At 37.6% G+C, this 18,901-nt stretch overlaps 1 protein-coding gene across 2 annotated transcripts; it reads left to right on the plus strand.

Moving 5' to 3' along the window:
* Positions 1-334: 334 nt before the first annotated feature.
* On the plus strand, positions 335-18,585 carry LOC146370245 (extended synaptotagmin-3-like). Of its 2 annotated transcripts, none has more exons than XM_084908777.1 (24): positions 335-503; positions 615-943; positions 1,246-1,287; positions 6,602-6,736; positions 8,153-8,229; positions 8,331-8,400; positions 8,485-8,574; positions 8,660-8,715; positions 8,806-8,926; positions 9,130-9,306; positions 9,511-9,593; positions 9,826-9,874; positions 10,980-11,069; positions 11,210-11,272; positions 11,354-11,398; positions 13,247-13,318; positions 13,949-14,035; positions 14,329-14,478; positions 14,604-14,950; positions 15,084-15,182; positions 15,287-15,418; positions 15,557-15,662; positions 16,241-16,290; positions 17,743-18,585. In XM_084908777.1, exons 2-24 carry the CDS (start codon positions 638-640, stop codon positions 17,780-17,782), a joined length of 2,487 nt encoding a protein of 828 aa, XP_084764903.1. In that variant the 5' UTR covers positions 335-503; positions 615-637; the 3' UTR covers positions 17,783-18,585. The 2 variants fall into 2 exon arrangements, with proteins under 2 accessions (XP_084764903.1, XP_084764904.1); XM_084908778.1 differs by having other exon boundaries at positions 771-943.
* The last annotated feature ends 316 nt before the right edge of the window (positions 18,586-18,901 follow it).

Raw genomic sequence — 18,901 nt, forward strand, 5'->3', positions numbered from 1 at the left:
TGTTAATTACGTCATCTGCTATTTTTCCGTTCCTTTTTTTCTTGTCCATGGAGAGAAATGCGGTCTGTTTGGGACATAAACGAGCGCAATAAAGTCGGGTTCAGTAAGAGAGGATCTGTATCTGTATTTGTTAAACTTCATCACTGAGGAATTTTAAGATCCAAAGAGAACCGACACCTTATAAGCACATCTCCGTGTGCGTGGAAAGTCCTGACTTGAAGCGCACTACTGACACAGTAGGTGCCAGTAAGGAATCAAAAGTGCAACAACGTGCGTGTGATTGTGCGCTCGTGCCCTGATGACGTTACTGTGTAGTTACAACATCAACAATATGGTTCGGGGTGTTTTGGCACTGACTTACACAGCACCTCCCGGTGCAGAATAGGCATACAGCGTGAAAATCTAAGTTCCAGGTCTGGATTTATTTCCGTCATTTTATCCTGCATATTTATTTTTGTTTAAAAAAAAACACGGAGAAGGTTTAGGACTACTATGAGCGCGAGGTAAGTGTGGAGGACTGGTTTGTCTACTTTTCAAATGAAAATGAAATGAAATACGCTACACAGAAAGTTGTTCGCCCACTGATCATACAATAAGTGCGTTTTCTGAACCAGGTCCTCAGACCGTGTCTGACCCGATGGCACAAAAATCGTCCGAAAGCATGCAGTGCACGGACAGGCTGAGCTCATCGACTGTTAACCACGTAATAATAGAGTTCGTGATGTACTGCGGGAGAGCGGTGTTCATCTGCTACCCTGTGTATCTGTTAGGCTATCTGGGCATCAACATCAGCTGGGTGTTGCTGTGCGTGTTTATGCTCACCTACTGGAAGAAAAATCGCCAATGGAAAGTCGCCCGGATCACATCAGCCATCGACTTAGTGGACAATGAAAAACGCGCGATCAAAACCGAGCTGAGAAGTGCCTTACCGATGGCATCCTGGGTATGTTCTGTTTTTCTGTTACAGCCTAAACTTCTGAGGGAGGTTTTTAATCATCACACCTCTTCATCTTCCACCAACGCCGTCATGCATGACACTGTGACACGTCAACTTTTAACTTTAATGTCCAAAAGTTGATTCTGTTCATCTGGACGAAGCGTTTTGTGGGAGAAACGTTTCACTTGGATGAGTGACGAAACGTTTCTCCCACAAAACGCTTCTTTTTCAATCAACTTTTGGAGATTTACTTACCTGGATGATTGAGCATGCATCAAGATTTTAACTTTAATGCTTTTCCCCCAAAGGTGCAATTCTCTGATGTAGAGAAGGTTCACTGGCTTAACAAGGTACAGTATTCAAAATTTTTCACATGTTAAGAGTGATATTATCTATTAAGTCCTTTTTTTAAAACAGGTTCTCTCAGTGAGATTGAAATCTCTTTTTCAAGAAAGATACCAAGACTAAAAACAGGTGCAAGAGTAGTTGCAGATGCACAAATACAACAATTTGAAATTTTCACATTATGCACTGTGATACACAGAATTTAATTCAAATTCATTCAATTCAATTTTATTTATACAGCGTCATATCACAACAACAGTCACCTCAAGGTGCTTTATATTGTTAATTATACCCTACAATAATGCATACAGACAACATATGTCTCACTATGAGCAAGCACTTTGGAAACAGTGTGAAGGAAAAACTCCCATTAGAGACCTTAAGGTGGATATAGATGCACTCATAAAACAATAGCACCATAATCAAGTGGAGACAAAATTGTGGGTTGTGCAATGATCTTGCAGCTTGTGAATGAGATTAAAAAAAAAAAACTATATAAAAACCAGATCTTCATCTTTTTTCATTTTTTTTTATAGAAAAGTCTCTTTATCATCCAGCCAGAGTCTCAAGTATCTATAACAATCAACTGTTTCAGCTTTACAACCATAAAAGGTTTGAATATGGACTGTAGGGTGATTCAGTAAGAAGGACTAGATGTTACAGTCCCTGATAATGCATTGCTTTAGATGGAGAGACTCTTGAGGGATGGCTGTTATGAGGAAAGGCAGCCCAGACTTTGTCAGCAGCACGCATCGTTGTGTGCCTTTTACCCAGGCTAATCTGACATTTTCCTTCCTTGGTTAGGTTTAGGGATTAGAGATCTGATCTAGCTTATGATTTTAAAATTTAGGACAAATCGTCAGTAGTGGACCTTGGATTCATCGGGTATTTCGGCCATTATCACTAGACATCCTCATCCAAGGAGGCCCTGCCAGGGTTGATCAGGCCCTGGAGTGTGTCACTGGTTTATGTTAACTTGTTATTTCTCTTCTTCTTTCTTCTGTTTAGTTTCCTACAGTTTATTTTCTATCTATTCACTGCAACTGAGAAATAATACTTACCTTTTTAGCATTTATGGAGCCTTGAAAGGGATAGAAAAGGTGATAGAGAGAAGTCAGACAAAAACAGGGGGCGCCTGATCTGGCTTCCCACACCTCCCTGCCGGATCGGGCTGTACTGGATACCTTTAGGTGACCTCATTAAGATCAAGTAGAATCCCGCCCATATTTGTAATGTTTTGTTCTTTTGATGCATTTTTAGGCTAATTTATGACAATTGTCATCTTTATTTTGACACAAACATTGGAAGAAAGATGGAAAATGTGGGAGAGAGAACATGTAGGCACACTGCAGCCATTCCAACAGTGGATCTGCTGCTTATGCCATATGGAACCTAACAACATGCACCAAATAATGATTTTTAAAAGATTTAAAGCAAAATCTGTTAGTTTCATATAAATGCAAAATTATGGCATGTTAAAAATCAGTCAAAAAGAAAAAAAAATGGAGTCATTGTTGATCAGTTTATTCAACAGTCTAGTTAGACCTAACCAGAACGTGGCACCACTTATTTTTTTAAAATGTACTGTGCTGCATGTAATGAGAGTCAGAACTGCCTTACTTGTCCCATATTTGGGGGTTGTGAAGTGGTAGCACCATGACTCCTGGTTTGAACCTTCTGTCGTTCTATGTGGCGTTTACATGCTCACCCTGTTCCATGCATGTTCAGTTAATTGGTGATTTAATTGGCACTGAAGATATGTCCAAATAAGCCCACATCAAATATCATAAAATCTGGTATCCAATACACCAGTTAGTCTGTAAATATTGAATCAGCTACACATAGGTCCATTAAATCTTGGACAATGATAAGTTTTACTACTGTAACTTGCACTCTCCACTTTCTGCTGTGACACAACAAATTTCCTACGTATGGGACTAATAAAGGTTTCTCTTCTCTTCTCTTCTCTTCTCTTCTCTTCTCTTCTCTTCTCTTCTCTTCTCTTCTCTTCTTTTTTAAAAATAATTTTTCGTCTGTATTTCGCAACAGTGGATTTGAAATCAAACAGTCAATATATGATAGAAGTGCTGACTTCCAGCTTTACTTTAAAGGTTTTTAAAAGTATAGTATTTTCAGCTCACCTTGCAGATGAGTTTGTGCAGTGATGAGGTGTCTGTCATCTGTCCTTCCATCCACAATTCCCAGGAATCATTCCTGCCAGATTACTGATCAGAGTTTATGATCACCTAATGAACTTATGGGAGTTCCTAAAACATGCTGATGCATGTGAATGAGGACTTTATGAGACAAAACAAAACAAAACAAAACAAAACAAAACAAAACAAAAAACTTTCAGAGAAAGAGAGAGACAGAAAGAGCACAAACCTGCAGCCAAATTAACAATCTGGTATATTCTTACAAAGATTCAATGCCCTAGCCAGCTCAGCAACACCAAAAGCAAAGAAAGACCACAGAAGACAACTAAAGTGCATTATAACACAATTGTTTCCATGGTTAAGAAAAACTTCACTGCATCTAACCAGGCCAAGAACACTCTTAAAGAGGTAGATCTATCATTCACAGAGCAAAACCCAACACAGCAAGGTTCAAGGTTCAAGGTTCTTTATTTGTCACATGCATAGTTATACAAGTATAACACACAGTGAAATGTAGCCTGACACGCTCCTCGACATGTGCAAAAATGGGGGGTGGGGGGGGGGTGGGGGGTGGGGGGGTAGAGGAAGAACATTATATATATAAATAGTATATACATTGGGTGAATGTGCAGTAGTAGCAGCAAGCAGGTGAATTCTGTACATTAATATGAATAGACATCTGACTATTATACAGAATAGACAATATAAACATATTTAAAATTAAAGGAATTTGGAATGTACATTGTGCCTGGTTTAGAGTGTCTGGAAGAGAGTCCTGTCTCAGTCAATTATAGATGATGTGAGAGGGCGGGTGTGTGTGTGTTTAGGGCCCGGATGGCTTGGGGATAGAAGCTCCTCTTGAGTCTCTCTGTCCTTGCCCGGATGATGCGGAACCTTCTACCAGATTGCAGAAGTTGGAACAGTTTGTTGCCAGGATGGGACGGGTCCTTCAGTATCTGCGCTGCTCTAGTCCGGCATCTCCTGGTGTAGGTGTCCTGAAGCGGGGGGAGAGCGATCCTGCAGCAGCGTTCTGCTGTACGGATCACTCTCTGGAGAGCTTTTTGGTCCTTCACACAGCTGTTCCCAAACCACGATGTCATGTTCTGTGTGAGGATGCTCTCCACAGCGCCTGTATAGAAAATCCTGAGGATCTTTGGAGAGACCCTGAACTTCCTCAGTTGTTGTAGGTGATACAGGCGCTGCCTAGCCTTTTTGGTCTGGACCTGAATGTGGGCAGCCCATGTCAGGTCTGAGGAGATGTGGACACCAAGATATTTGAAGGACTGCACCCTCTCCACTGGAGCTCCATTGATGATAATGGGCTTGTAGTCTCTGTGCTGACCCCTTCTGAAGTCCACCACCAGCTCCTTGGTCTTGCCGACATTCAGCTGGAGGTGGTTGTCCTGGCACCATGATGCCAGATTCTTCACTTCATCCATGTAGGCCGCCTCATCGTTGTTGGAGATGGCACCCAACACCACTGTGTCGTCAGCAAACTTCACAATGGTGTTGGAGCCATGGGTGGCCACACAGTCTGAAGTGTAGAGGGAGTAGAGCAGTGGCGAGAGGACACATCCCTGAGGTGCTCCTGTGTTGATGGTGATGCTGTTAGAGACGCATCTACCCACCCTCACCACCTGAGTTCTGCCAGTGAGGAAGTCCAACACCCATGCACATAGATGGCTGTTAAGTCCCAGATCCCTGAGCTTTGTGAACAGTCTGCAGGGCACTATTGTGTTAAACGCTGAACTGTAATCAACAAACAGCATTCGCACATAGTTACCCTGTTTCTTGTCCACGTGGCTGAGGGTGGTGTGCAGGACGTGGGCGATGGCATCCTCTGTGGATCTGAATGCAGGCTGAATGCAGTGACACAAACAAGCAGCAACTTGTTTTTTGGAATGTATGTGGTATTTGTTTTCAGGCAGAAAGAATAATAGTTCAGGAATACGTGACAAAACAAAAGTTCTCCGCATACAGGAAATCTTATAGATTTTAATTGTACCCAGGTCCCTATTCATGGACATAACTGACACAAAAAGAAAGAGTTCATAGAAAAAAATGATTTTCTTTTTTACTTTGTTAAACAGAAAAAGCAAGCTCCTTATAGAAGAAAAAACTGGACAAAAATTGGAATGTGATATTGAAGGAAAAGTTAAAAAACTAACAGACAGACACATAACAAACCCAAGCCAACAAACATGGGGAGAATTACAGAATATTTTATGTAAGAACACAACCTAGAAATAACAATTTCAAAGAAAATAATAAATCAAGCAAATTCCTAGCAAATCAACTCCAGCGTAACAAAGGAAAGTCACTCACAGTCAGACATTCAGCTGGGCAATACACACAACAGGACATTAATAATACCTTTTATAGTCCATCCATTCGCTTCCGCTTATCCTTTTCAGGGTTGCAGGCAGCACTGGAGCGTATCCCAGCCGTCATAGGGCGAGAGGCGGGGTACGCCCCTGGACAGGTCGTCAGTCTGTCGCAGGACTAACACACAGAGAGAGACAACCATTTGCATTCACACCTATGGGCAATATAGATTAATCAATTAACCTATCCCCACAAACTGCATGTCTTTGGACGGTGGGAAGAAGCCAGAGTACCCGGAGGGAACCCACGCAAACATGGGGAGAACATGCAAACTCCACACAGAATGACCCCAGCCTGATGGAGGAACTGAACTCAGGACCTTCTTGCTGTGCGGCAACAGTGGTATCCACCCTGCCACCGTGCTGCCAGATAACTTTTATGCCTTTATATACCTTTTGTAGTTATTACTGTGATTTCTATTCTGCTGAAAATAAACACAATCCAGAAGATATTCGGTTATTCCTCTATAACACAAACTAGTTAAGGCCCTGCTGATCTAGAGTACACAAAACCTACACCTTGATGCAAAGCATGAGGACAGAAGGTCAAAGTCAGAGATAGATTAGCTGAAAGCAACATGGAGACTGCAGGAAGTGCAAACTATATTAAATAATTACTAACAAAAACATTTTACAACTAAGTTGTAATTTTAGAAAGCTAAACAAAGCATTTGATACATTAAGCCTTTTAGTGTTAATCTCAGTTAACGTTGTGAGTAAATTTCAGTTTGCTATTCTGAATCAAGTGTTCACATGTTTTTTTGGTCGTGTGTTGTCAGGTGTTGAAGCAGGCGTGGCCTTTTTTTGGGACGTACATGGAGAAGCTACTTAGAGAAAACATCCAGCAGTCCATCAGGTTCTCCAGTCCTTCACTGAAAACTTTTACTTTTACCAAAATCCACTTTGGGCGCATTGTGAGTGTCTTTGATTTGTGCAGTTCTGAAAAAGAACTGAGTCTGTCATGGTCCTGTGGCTGCTACCCAGCATTTTGAGCTTTTTGCACTTTGAAGTTTTGTTTAGTTTAATTATTTATTTAATTCCTGGCTTATTTAGTGTTTACATTTACTTCATTTATTCCGTGTTCTGTGTATTTTGTTTTGTTCCTAGTTCTCAGTTGCTTTAGAGTTTAGTTCTTCCCTCAATGTCACTTCCTGTTGCGTTGAGTCTCCTTCATTGAGTTCATTTGTGTGTTTTCCCTGTTAAGTTTTGCTTTTCCTGCTTTATTTTCACCTCTGTCAGTGCACCCGATGGTGGCTGTGGCTACAACGTAGCTTGCCATCACCAGTGTGTGAATGTGTGTGTGAATGGGTGGATGACTGGATATGTAAAGCGCTTTGGGGTCCTTAGGGACTAGTAAAGCGCTATACAAATACAGGCCATTTACCATTTTGTGAGTTGGTTGCTTGTATTGTGCTTTGTTCCACTGTGTGTGTGTGTATATATATATATATATATATATATATATATATATATATATATATATATATATATATATATATATATATATATATATGTATATAGTTTCTGTCTCCCCTTGTCAGCACTTCTGTTCACCTTTCTCAGTGTTCCATAGCCCTAGTATGTTTCCAAGTTTGTTGTTTTTCAGCAACTTTTCAGTTATACTGTGGTATCTTATTCTTTGCTTCTTTTCTGAAATCTGTCAACGATCTAATCAATGACTCGTGTTCAGTCTGCACTCGGGTCTTCATCTCCCTACACATTACAGGGCGACTGTAATGGAAATAAAAACAGAATGCAATGCAAATCTCATAAATCTGTATTTCATTCACAACAGAACACAAAATATGTTTTGTAATATTTCAACTGAGAAAATACATAATTTAAAGAAAAATGTTAGCTCATTTTGAATGTGATAGCAGCAACACGTCTCAGAAAAGTTGGGATGCAGTCACGTTTACCACTCTTCTTTCTGCTTCTGATGTTTTTAGTTGGTGAAAGTTCTTCTACTGCAGGCAATCCATGATTTTGCAGTCCATCATTACTTCTTAGAAACTCTCTCTTTCTAAGATGCTCCAAACCTTTTTAAGACATCTCATGGAGTTCAAAATGAGCTATGAGTATTTTTTTTCTTAAAATGGTCCATTTTCTCAGTTCTACTGTGAATAAATTATAGGTCTGTGGGATTTGCAGATCATTGCATTTTGCTTTAATTTACATTGTGCACGGCGCCCCAGCTGTTTTTAAATCGAGTTTGTATTTGTTCTGCTGGAAATCCACCCTAATATCCAGTGACATTTATACATTGGAAATGCATTGGAGGTGATGTGTTGTGGCTGAATGGTTTTCTTTAAATGCTTCTTTATTTTCAGCCTCTCAAGATCACTGGAATAAGAGCATACACACATGAAGTGGAACATAGGGAAGTGATTCTGGACATGAACATAAGGTCAGTCAAACACATTTTTTTTTTACTTTAAATTCCAAGTCGTGTGCAGGATGTTTTCTCTTGCCATCATTTATGTCTGACCAGCTCAGTTTACTCTGCAGTTATGACGGTGATGTGGACATTCGTGCTGACATGAACTCAGCAATGACAGCTGGTGTGAAAGGCGTTAAAGTGAGAATCTCATTTTCCTGTTTTCTCTCCATCATCTGTATCACATGTTTACTATCCTTGTAAAACTTTCCCTGAATCTTCCAGCTCCAGGGGATGATGAGAGTTATTTTAGAGCCTCTTATTGGTCAAACACCGCTGGTGGGAGGAGTCACTTTTTTCTTCATTCGCCGCCCTGTAAGTTGCCACAGATTTTCTCAGTGTGGAGTTGTGAGATGTGTATTTGTGTGTTTAATATTATCTAAAGCGCTCTTTTTTTCAGACATTAAAAATAAACTGGACTGGCATGACAAACCTTTTGAGCAGCCCTGCCTTTAGGTCAGAGAATCTTTAAAAATAATCCTATTATTACCGATTCATCCAGAATTTTTGATGTTTGCTTGTCTCACTCCATCTTTCGCTTTACAGTTCACTGTCAGAGGAGACCATCATGAACATCATTGCTTCTTTTATAGTGTTGCCCAACCGCATGTGTATTCCCCTCATAGACCAGGTCAAAATGGACCAAATGAGGTTTCCACTTCCTCGTGTATGTACCATCACATTTCCAATTCACACATTTAGCTTCACCTTATAACTGGCAGCTACTTGGATTTTTTTATAAGCACAGTGCATTTTAAGATAAAAAAAAAAATATGTTAACTATTTGCTCTTTAAACCTATTTTTACCTTTACTTGTTACTTATACAAAGACACTATCATTAATATGAATCTTGTGTTTTTTCCTCATAGGGGGTGGTGAGGGTCCACTTGCTGGAAGCCAGGGACCTGCTGGCTATGGACACATACGTGATGGGTTTAGTGAAAGGCAAATCAGACCCCTATGCCACACTCAGATTGGGCAACATACACTTCAAAAGCAAGACTGTGAAAAAGAATCTACATCCAAGATGGAATGAAGTGTATGAGGTAGGCTAACACAAATTCCCCCACACAAAATTCAAACACATGACTGTATTTCATACCCTGTAATGCTGGGTGTGTCACTCATCTTCGGTTTTACTTGTTTCATTGTATTGTTGTACAGCATCAGTATCTATTATTCCATTTTCTGCATGTGACCTTGTCGTCTTAGTGCTTTTAAAAACTTCCTCGCTTTCTTTATCTGTGCAGTTTGTTGTCCACGAGGCCCCTGGCCAAGAGCTAGAAGTAGAGCTGTATGATGAAGATGTAGATAAAGATGATTTCCTTGGAAGGTATGTCGTACAGTTTTGAGTTATGATGATGTTTTTCTTGGCTTTTCCTTATCTCATCATGCAGGCCGCAGTCCTCGTGCAGAGTCAGTTATGCCTCAGTAAATTCCTAAGAAAAGCCCTTCTCAAAGTTCCTGGCATCAGTGGATTCTTACCTGTGAAGAGCTTATAAAAAATCTAACTAATATTGACATTAACAATGTGATTTGTATTTTACATTGGCTGTCTGCTTTAGCTATAAGTTCGATTTGGGAGAAGTGAAGAGAGAGAAACAAATGGATCAGGTGAGATCTTTTACCCTGAATAAGCTGACAAATGAAAAATGTATCTAAAATCAGGGTTAATGGAATTGAAACTGAAAGAGTGTACGAAAATAAATTTCTTGGAGTGATAACTGATGATAAGCTTAGCTGGAAGTCTCATATAAACCACGTGAAAGCAAACATTTCAAAAACCATTGTTATTCTCTACAAAACAAAGCATGTCCTGAACAAGAAATCATTATACACACTTTATTGTTCTCTGTTGCTTCCATATATGACTTATTGTCTAGAGATATGGGGTAATGCTTATAAACAAATACTCTTCCTATTTCTGAGTTATAAAAAAGAGCTATAAGAATTATAAATCAATCAAACTATATAGAACCAACTAACTTTTTTTTAATAAATCTGAATACCCTGAAATTTTATGATTTAGTTGAATATAAAATGGCACAGATAATGTATAAAGCACAAAATAACTTGCTTTGCCACAGTACCCAGAAGCTGTTTAAAGTCAGAGAGAGTTAATATGACTTAAGGAGAACAGATTTCTTAAAAAAAACAAGGTAAGGACAAACATAAAGCAGAGATGTGCTTCTGTTAGAGGAGTTAACTTGTGGAATAGTTATGACAGTGATTTAAAAAGGTGTAGTTCATTTTCCTTGTTTAAAGACATGTTTAAAAATAGAGTATTAGAAAAATACATAAATTATTTTAATGAAATTTAATTTAATGTAGTTACTCATCTCAGGTGGAAAGTTTTTGCTTTGCTTTGTTTGTTTGTTTGCTTTGTTTTGTTTTACTCTTTGCTTCGAGCCCTGTGTACATGAGCTGCATGCTAAAAGATCTTCTGTTAAAAGGGTTGGCGTAATAAGCAACCCTTGTGCTTCAGGCAATACCTTTTGATTAGCCTTGTCTCGTGCTTTCTTGCTTTGTGGTAGATCTTTTTTCTGCATTCACTGAGATATTTGAATGCTAATCAATAAATCAATATTCAATAGATTAATCTTCATAACACAACATTTCTGTACCACAGTGCACTGTTTCATATAAAATGCATGTGCTACCATTTTCCCTGGTTTTCTGTTTGCACTAAAGCCATTCAAACGTCCTCTTACTCTTGCAGTGGTTTCCTTTGGAGGATGTGCCACACGGTGAAGTTCACCTTAAGCTCCAGTGGTTTTCCCTTCAGACTGACACCAGCCTACTGCAGGAGGTACAGCAGCCCACTATTTCTTCAACATAACATTCGAATTTGTATATTTCACTTTGAACTAAAAGCAGCAGCTGTATGTGTGTCAGTGTCCAACTGCTGTGGAAATCACATTTCTTTCCTCTCACAACATTTTCTCCTAGTCCAACGACAACTTTGCCTGTGCCATACTTGCGGTGTATCTGGACAATGCCACAGATCTACCCGTAAGCATCTTCTGTTGATAAGTAGTATTGTTCTTGTTGTTGTCATGCAAATGTTCTCAGCTGTATTTTTGTCCTGCTCAGAACTCAGACCAACAGAGGCTCAGGAAGAACTCAAAAGAAGCGCAGGTAAGACGACAGCTTTTTTAGCATTAATGCATCAGGCTGTTTTTCTTGTTGCAATTTGTTTTAATGCCAAATTTATACAGATATTTGGATCAAATGTGCAATATTAGCTCTAATAATAGAGACGGCAAAGCAAGTCCTTCACTATCACTTGTTTTGATCACGTTGAGGACCCTTATGTCTTTCTGTCCTAAACATGTTTATAAAAATATCCGTGATTTTTGGGTGTTAGTGGGAGCCCAAAGCTTATTGAGTTTGCCAGTGAGAGTATGTTTTCTTTTACAATAATAGATGAGCATATTAAAACAAAAGTTTTGTTTTACTTTTATTTACTTCATTTCAATGTCCTGCAGCTGATAGTGCTTTTGTATATTGATGCCAAAAAGCCATATCAGTCAGGTCATCTGCTTTCTGTAGGTGTTCTAGATGTGCCTGTGCGTGTTCAGAGGTGGTCTTTCCAGTTTGTCTGGCGCATGCCTGTAATTGTATATGCCTGTTATTGCCAGCTGCTCTTCATCTAACTCCTTGAACCGAGACATGTACAGATTAAATTTCCCAGCCTTAAGAAACATGCAGGAAGGAAACTTAGAACATGGAGGAAACAGACTTTTTTTTAAAAAAAAAAATGAAGGTTCTACTTTCACAGATTTCATAATTGATATAAATTCCATTCATTTGGTATTTTAGATAATTATAAACCAACTGGTAGAATTATTAAGGATTTTTTTTAAATAACAAAACTCTTTTACTCTTTTCTCAATTCAAGGTTTCCTAATTTCATTAGTACTGTCCTCTGCTGGTTATAATGTGAAAATGCAGGATAAAAATGAACTGAAAACTTAATTTCTTATCTTTATGCATCATTATTTGGAAGTGTAAAGACGGAGGTTGGCCATTAGTATTTTTTTCTGCTTCAGTAATGATTGTCAGCATAAATGTTTTTCTTCTTCCTCGTTTTAGTTGGTGGTGTGGTTTATTACAGAGTTGAATAAAGAACGTTGCAGTTTATTGTTGGAAGACTCCCAATTTTGGTTTTGTACAAGCCAAATAATATTTTTATGAAAGGAGTGTCATAAGAATGCTACCAGAGAATCCAGGTGAAGTATGAAATAGTAAAGTAATTGCAATTATATGTTTATATAATCCCACTCAAACTCATACATACATTTGATAAATGACATTTACAAATCCATAGAGACACCGTGAACCATTCTCCTAATGAGGACTTCATCCTGAGGGTTCGCAGGATTCCTCGGTCACTGTATTAATTAAACACTGCTTACAATTGGTTATGCAGTAATCACATTTACTATAATTATTCTTTGTTTCCTGTAAAAAAGCTGACTTGTTACCTCCCTTTTGTGCCTACCTTTAAGGATTTGTGGGTAAATATAATTACACAGTAATTTCAAATAAAATTCTGTGAAATTCCATTTAATTACATGGGACTTGGTCTTACCAAAAATTTGAACGTCTGTTTTCTGCAGAATCAACTACATTTAAAATATGAGTATAAACAACCAGATAAACTAGTTCTTCAAAACACATTTAAAGTCAATATAAAAATCCAAAATATTCACCCGGTTATAGGAAAAAGCTCACGGAGACCTCACAAAGCACACAGAATTCATCACATAATTATGACAAAATTCACACAAAAAACAGGAAAAAAATATGGAACAGATGTAAACTGCTACCTAACCTGGTTGGCAGAGGTTTACAATTACAAGGCAGGTTATATGTTTTCAATATTGACACTGACTGAAAGAAAAAGATCCACTTAACCGTATTGGAATTGGAATAGAGCTCTACAGATGTTCTGACCAGGTCATTGTTTTGCTTTGTTTTCAGATCACAAAGAGAGCAGCCTTTCCCAACAGCTTTGTTGAATTTTCCACTGACAGCAATGTTCAGAAAAGCAAGGTATTGCTCTCACTTTACCATAAAAACACATAACTTTCCCCTATGATATCAAATATGATCATTAAAGCTGTTATTATAGCTGTATGGGCACTTGCTTTAAATGGTAATGCTTCACCTTTTTTCATTAAGTTACAATTTGTTATGAATGAAAAAGATCACTTTTATGATATTTACAGATTTTAGACCATTTCCGCTACCAGGAAGATCAAAAGTGAGGTCAGAGTAGAGGTCTACAGATCAAATGGAGATATCAATTCATTTGAAATTTGATAAAAGCCTAAATTCAGTAAAACTGAAGAATAGTTTGGGATGAGAACCCATCTGAAAATGAGCACCTACCTGCATTTTTGGCAAAATTCAAGTCTTAAAATCAATTTTTGTCATTTCTGGTTTCAAATAAGAACGTGTGTCACTTACCTACCAACAGTTTTAAGCAACATTTTTAGGTTTAGTGATCCAAAATAAATACATTTTGACTGCATTTTATCTGGAAGCATTTTGACTCTAGATCAGTGAAACTATTATAAAGTCCGTTGAAAAAATACTGCAGTGACAAATGCAAAGCACACTAACTGTGTCATCTTTTTGCAGTGAATAACTTGAATTACTACTGATGCACTGTTTCTCCAGGTTGTGTATGCTTCCAAAGACCCGGTGTGGGAGGAGGGCTTCACCTTCTTTGTGCGTGACGTCAACAGGCAGCAGCTCTTTGTTCAGGTTTGTTTTTTAATCCAGAACAAATTGCTGTCAAAAACAACCATTTGGAAAGTATTGTTTTTAAAAACTTGACTATAATCACTGCTGCTAAAAAAAAAAAAAAAATAGTGCTATATTTATCATGTTCCCATTTAATTGTCCAATTTTGACTCAGAATGAAACTTTTATTACAATTGACACAAATGATTCTAAAGCATATTCTGAACCCAGACCTCTTTCAGTCTATCTGATCTCTTCATGAGGTTAATGTAATTTGTGTTTTTTTTAATATTTTTTTTGTTTATGTGGTTCAGGTCAAAGAGCCTGAGAAGAAGAATCACCTCGGTGTTCTCAACTTGCCCCTTAGTCGCCTCCTCAACACCTCGGACCTGACTCTAGACCAGTACTTCCTGCTAGAGCACTCTGGAGCAAACAGCCAGATCAAACTCAAGGCCACGCTCAGGGTGGGCAAGCACACACACACACCCATCTGTCTTCCTGTACAAAGCAAATGTTCTCTGTTGGTTTTCTCATTGTCTTATTCACCTCTGTCATAAGTAGCATTGCTCATGTCTTCTATCTCACACAGATTCTTAATTTGGAAGAGCCTCCACCCAAGACTTTCATCAATCCTTCTTCAGAAGTCAAACAGCAACAGGCCAGAAAAGCAGGGAATACCTCAGTCTCCAGTCCCTCCGATGCTCCATCTTCCTCTCACACAGTTTCCTCCAACAATACCCCTGGTCCCTCAACTCCGAACCAAGAGACAGCTTCACCAAATCAAGGTTATTTAGCTCAAGGCCGTGGCTCCTTCCAGGCATCTAAGAAAAGGAAATCATCTGCGAATGTGCGCCGGTTGACCTCTCACAGCCTGCTGTCACAGAACTCCATCACTTCATCCAGTTTTGACCCCTCGGATGAATTCTTATTTCCAGAGTGAGACTTTGTTCTCTGCGTGTCCTTTAATGTCAACTTCTAACCTTTCCAAAGATATCCTGAACTGAGCTGGATGCTGCATTTTCAAAAAAGTATAAAAATGAAACTGACCTTTGCAATTTTTTCTCTTTAGAGCCATTAGGAATCATCAGGGTTCATTTGGAGAGATTGAGCTAAATGTACGCTATGCAACCCTGAAACATAAGCTTATAGTCTTTATAATCAGATGCAGGTATGTCACAAAAATCTGTCCCCATTACCATTTAAGTTATTAAAAGGCTTTAATTAAAATATACAGAAACAGTTCTCCTAAATACCGGGGCCTCTCCCACACAGGAACTTATTGCCCTGCAGTGAGCACGGCACAGACTCTTACGTCCGCCTGTATCTCCTCCCCGATCAAACCTGGAAGCATCGTAAGAAGACGCATGTCAAGAAGAGGATGATCAATCCCGTCTACAATGAAAAGTAAGTCTAATACGCTCATTCACCATTTTCTATTTGTTTGTTGTAAAGGAATAATTTATATTTTTATACTTTGTAGTTTGTGTGTCTTTAAAGCAGACACTGAGATGGTGTCACTTTCTTTACCTGCTTTCATCACAGGTTTGAGTTTGATGTGTTACTTCAAGAAGCACAAGCTAGGAAGTTGGATGTGTCTGTGAAAAACAACAGCATTTTGGTCTCTCAAGAGAGAAAGGACATAGGTTCGGTATGTTAAGCTCATTTTGAAGCTGAACTACTCATTTGGTATTGATGTCTTAAAATATATATAAAAAAAATATAAAACTATATATGGAACAATATATGGAACAATATTTATACATGTACATTTTTTTCTTATACATATTTATGCTGACATTTGCTTTTTATTAAAAAAAAATCCTAAACATATATTGCATGGTTTATGAAAATATAACTTGAAAAATATTTTTTAAATATTTTTAAATAACAAGTACTGCTATCATAACAATTGTAACAAAAATAAGCAATATTTTTTGTGCTAATAACACTCATGCTGCTCCTGGTAAATTCTGCATTTTTCTTCCTGTCACAAGCTTCAAAGACTTAAAAGCTTAAAACTCTCTAACTGAGCTAAACTGCTTTATGTGTTTACTCATTCTTCAGACAAATATGCGACCTCTCATTTTCCTACTTTTCTTCATTGTGGTTTAAATATTTATTTTATTTTCTTCATATGTGGCATAAATTGAAATCCTAGCTGCTTTCACTATCACACTTTTGCAGCTTGTTCCAGACAACTAATGGCAGTTCTGCTTCTTTCTGCAGGTAATAATAGATTTATCAGAAATCGATCTAGTCAAAGGCGTGACAGCGTGGTAAGGGGGCCAGTTTTCTCTTATTACAATTAGATTTATGTGACACTGAATGTGAATGTGCTGACTTTAAGTATCAATACTTCCTTCTTTTATTGTCTTGCGGTCATCAGTTTGTAAAGAAAATCCTCCCTGACCAGCTTAATTAAAGGAACAGTTTGAGGAAAATTCACATATTGACTTTCTTGCTGGGAGTTAGATAAGACTGATGGTTCTCTATTCCTCTGTCTTATCTGGTGGTAAATGAAGCTCCAGCCTGCAGCTCATTGACTTAGCACAAATAATGGAAACAGCTACAGCGGCTTTGTCCAGCAGTAATAAAATCTGCCTGCACCTTTGTTGCTGGGCACTTTTTAACTGGTTTCCTTTTTTCTATATAACTTCCTGGAACTTCCTTGCTGCTTTTATGGAAGTCTCACATTGTTTTTGTACCAATTACACAATTGTGAGGCATAAGAAGACAAATGTTTCTGTGTTTCTGTGTTTTAGTTAATTTAGCTGAAGTACAGATAAACTTGTGGTCAGATTACAGAGAACAATCACAATTCCAAAAATGTTAGGAAACTGTGTAAAACATAAATAAAAATTCAAAATGATTTGCAAATATATATAAACCCATAATAGAATATAGAATTTAAACATATGAAATGTTTAAACTGAGAAACCTTCAAGAAAGTATTACCTTATTTAAAATTTCATAGCTGTAACATGGTCCAGAAAAGTTGGGAGAGGGCAACAAAGGGCTAGAAAAGTAAGTGAAACTGAAAAGAAACTAATTTTTTTTGGCAACAGGTTATTAAAATATTCAAATATATTAAAAAAAACAAACAAGTAAAGACTTGCAATCTAAGGGCTTACATATCTGGAAAGTCACTGTCACTGCTCAAAGGTATAAACAGGTTTTAGAGGAACTTATGCTCTCGTCCAGGTGATGCCTTTTTCAAGGAAAGGCCTTGCATATTTCAGCAAAAACAATAATAAACTGCACCTGTTAAAACAGGATGATCTCTTCAAATGGCAAATGTTTGTGTGCTTTTAAAAGACGAGTGTTAAACATGATTTGGAAACAGTTATGCTATGGTTCTTACGTAATAATGGTTCCAACCTGAACTCATGGTGAAGTTGCATATTTGTTATTTTATCTGCACTTCTCCATTTTGTCCATTTTCAATTTTCACAAGTCAGATTCCAGTGAAACAAGATCAATTTTTCATGACTGTGACTCTGCGAGCCTCCTTGACATCTCAGTGGAAATGAATTCTTATTACTTTGTGCAATAGAGCCACCCAGTAACAAGAAAACTCATTTAACTTGCAGCAACAAATACATGTTTTTTAAATAACTGGTTGACCAAATCTGGTTGTAGGGCATGGACCCTAAAAAAAACAGAGTGTGCATGCTTATTTTTTTTATCCACACGATCTTATGAACATTTCATGCTTCTTTTCTCTGAAGGTATGATCTCACTCTGCCTGAGCTGAGGAACTCCATGTAGGAAGTGGAACAGAGAAATACTTCTGTGTGCTGCGATCTCTGATATAAGAAGTCAGTCTGGTTTCCAGACAGTCCTACTGAAGATCTTACTTGAAATAGAATAAACCTGAGAACATTCTGGTTCTCTTGTTTCCACATGTTTTCTGGATAATATAACATAAACCAGTGGTTGTTAATAATATAATTTCTAGGCATTAGAAAATATTCGTTTCTCTACAGAAACAAGGCAGTGTCTGTATTTTTAATGTTTTATCCGAGCCAAAGCTACCTTTGTAATTTTGTGTAAATAGTTTTTACAGTTTTTATGCAATATACTGAGGGGAATAAAATAAATAAAAGAAATGTGTAGATGAGTCAATACAGGGCAAAGAATGTTTACACACTTTGATAAACACTGAAATGCACAAACTCATACTTAAAATATTTTACATGTCAGTTACCGATATAGGGAGAAGTACAGTATGCATTTTAAACCTAAAGACCTCAGACCAGCTACATTAATCTATTTTAAAAACTCACTCATAGCCTTTATGAATAGCTTCAGTTGTCAGTTGAATAGTTCATAGCTCAGTTGGTATTTGGTAAATTGGTTTCAACAGGCATCAGAATATCAGAGTGACTCTATTATTAGACTGTCAAACATTGATGGTGGGATGGTAAAGACGTTGTCTTGACTAAAAGTTTAATGTTTTGTATTAATTATTGAGCACAGAACCAGATTCAGATTGTTGTATTTGAGTTGATGTTTAAAGTGACTTTTATTTTTACTAATATTTATGGCAAATAAACATCATCCAATAAACACATGGTGTATTTGAAATAATTTCAATAAGTGTATGATCATAACAGATTTCTTCATCTTGATCTATCTTTGTGTATCTTTATTTTACAACATCATTCATTCTTTGAATGTATTGAGGAAATAAGAATAGGTATATGCAGGCACAGTGACTGTGCAGGAATGTTTTTTTTTCTATATTCAGTTATTATAAGATAGAAATATCTCAAAGAATGCTGAAATGAAACCTATGAAGTATAATTACGAGGAGCGTAAACTAAAAAAGTGCATCTTTATTAAACATGGTTTTGTTTTTATTGCTTTTCTTATTGCTCTTAGTTT

Source organism: Perissodus microlepis, chromosome 16 (assembly GCF_051167445.1).
Source record: "Perissodus microlepis isolate ML-2025 ecotype Zambia chromosome 16, ASM5116744v1, whole genome shotgun sequence".
Taxonomy (NCBI): Eukaryota; Metazoa; Chordata; class Actinopteri; order Cichliformes; family Cichlidae; genus Perissodus; species Perissodus microlepis.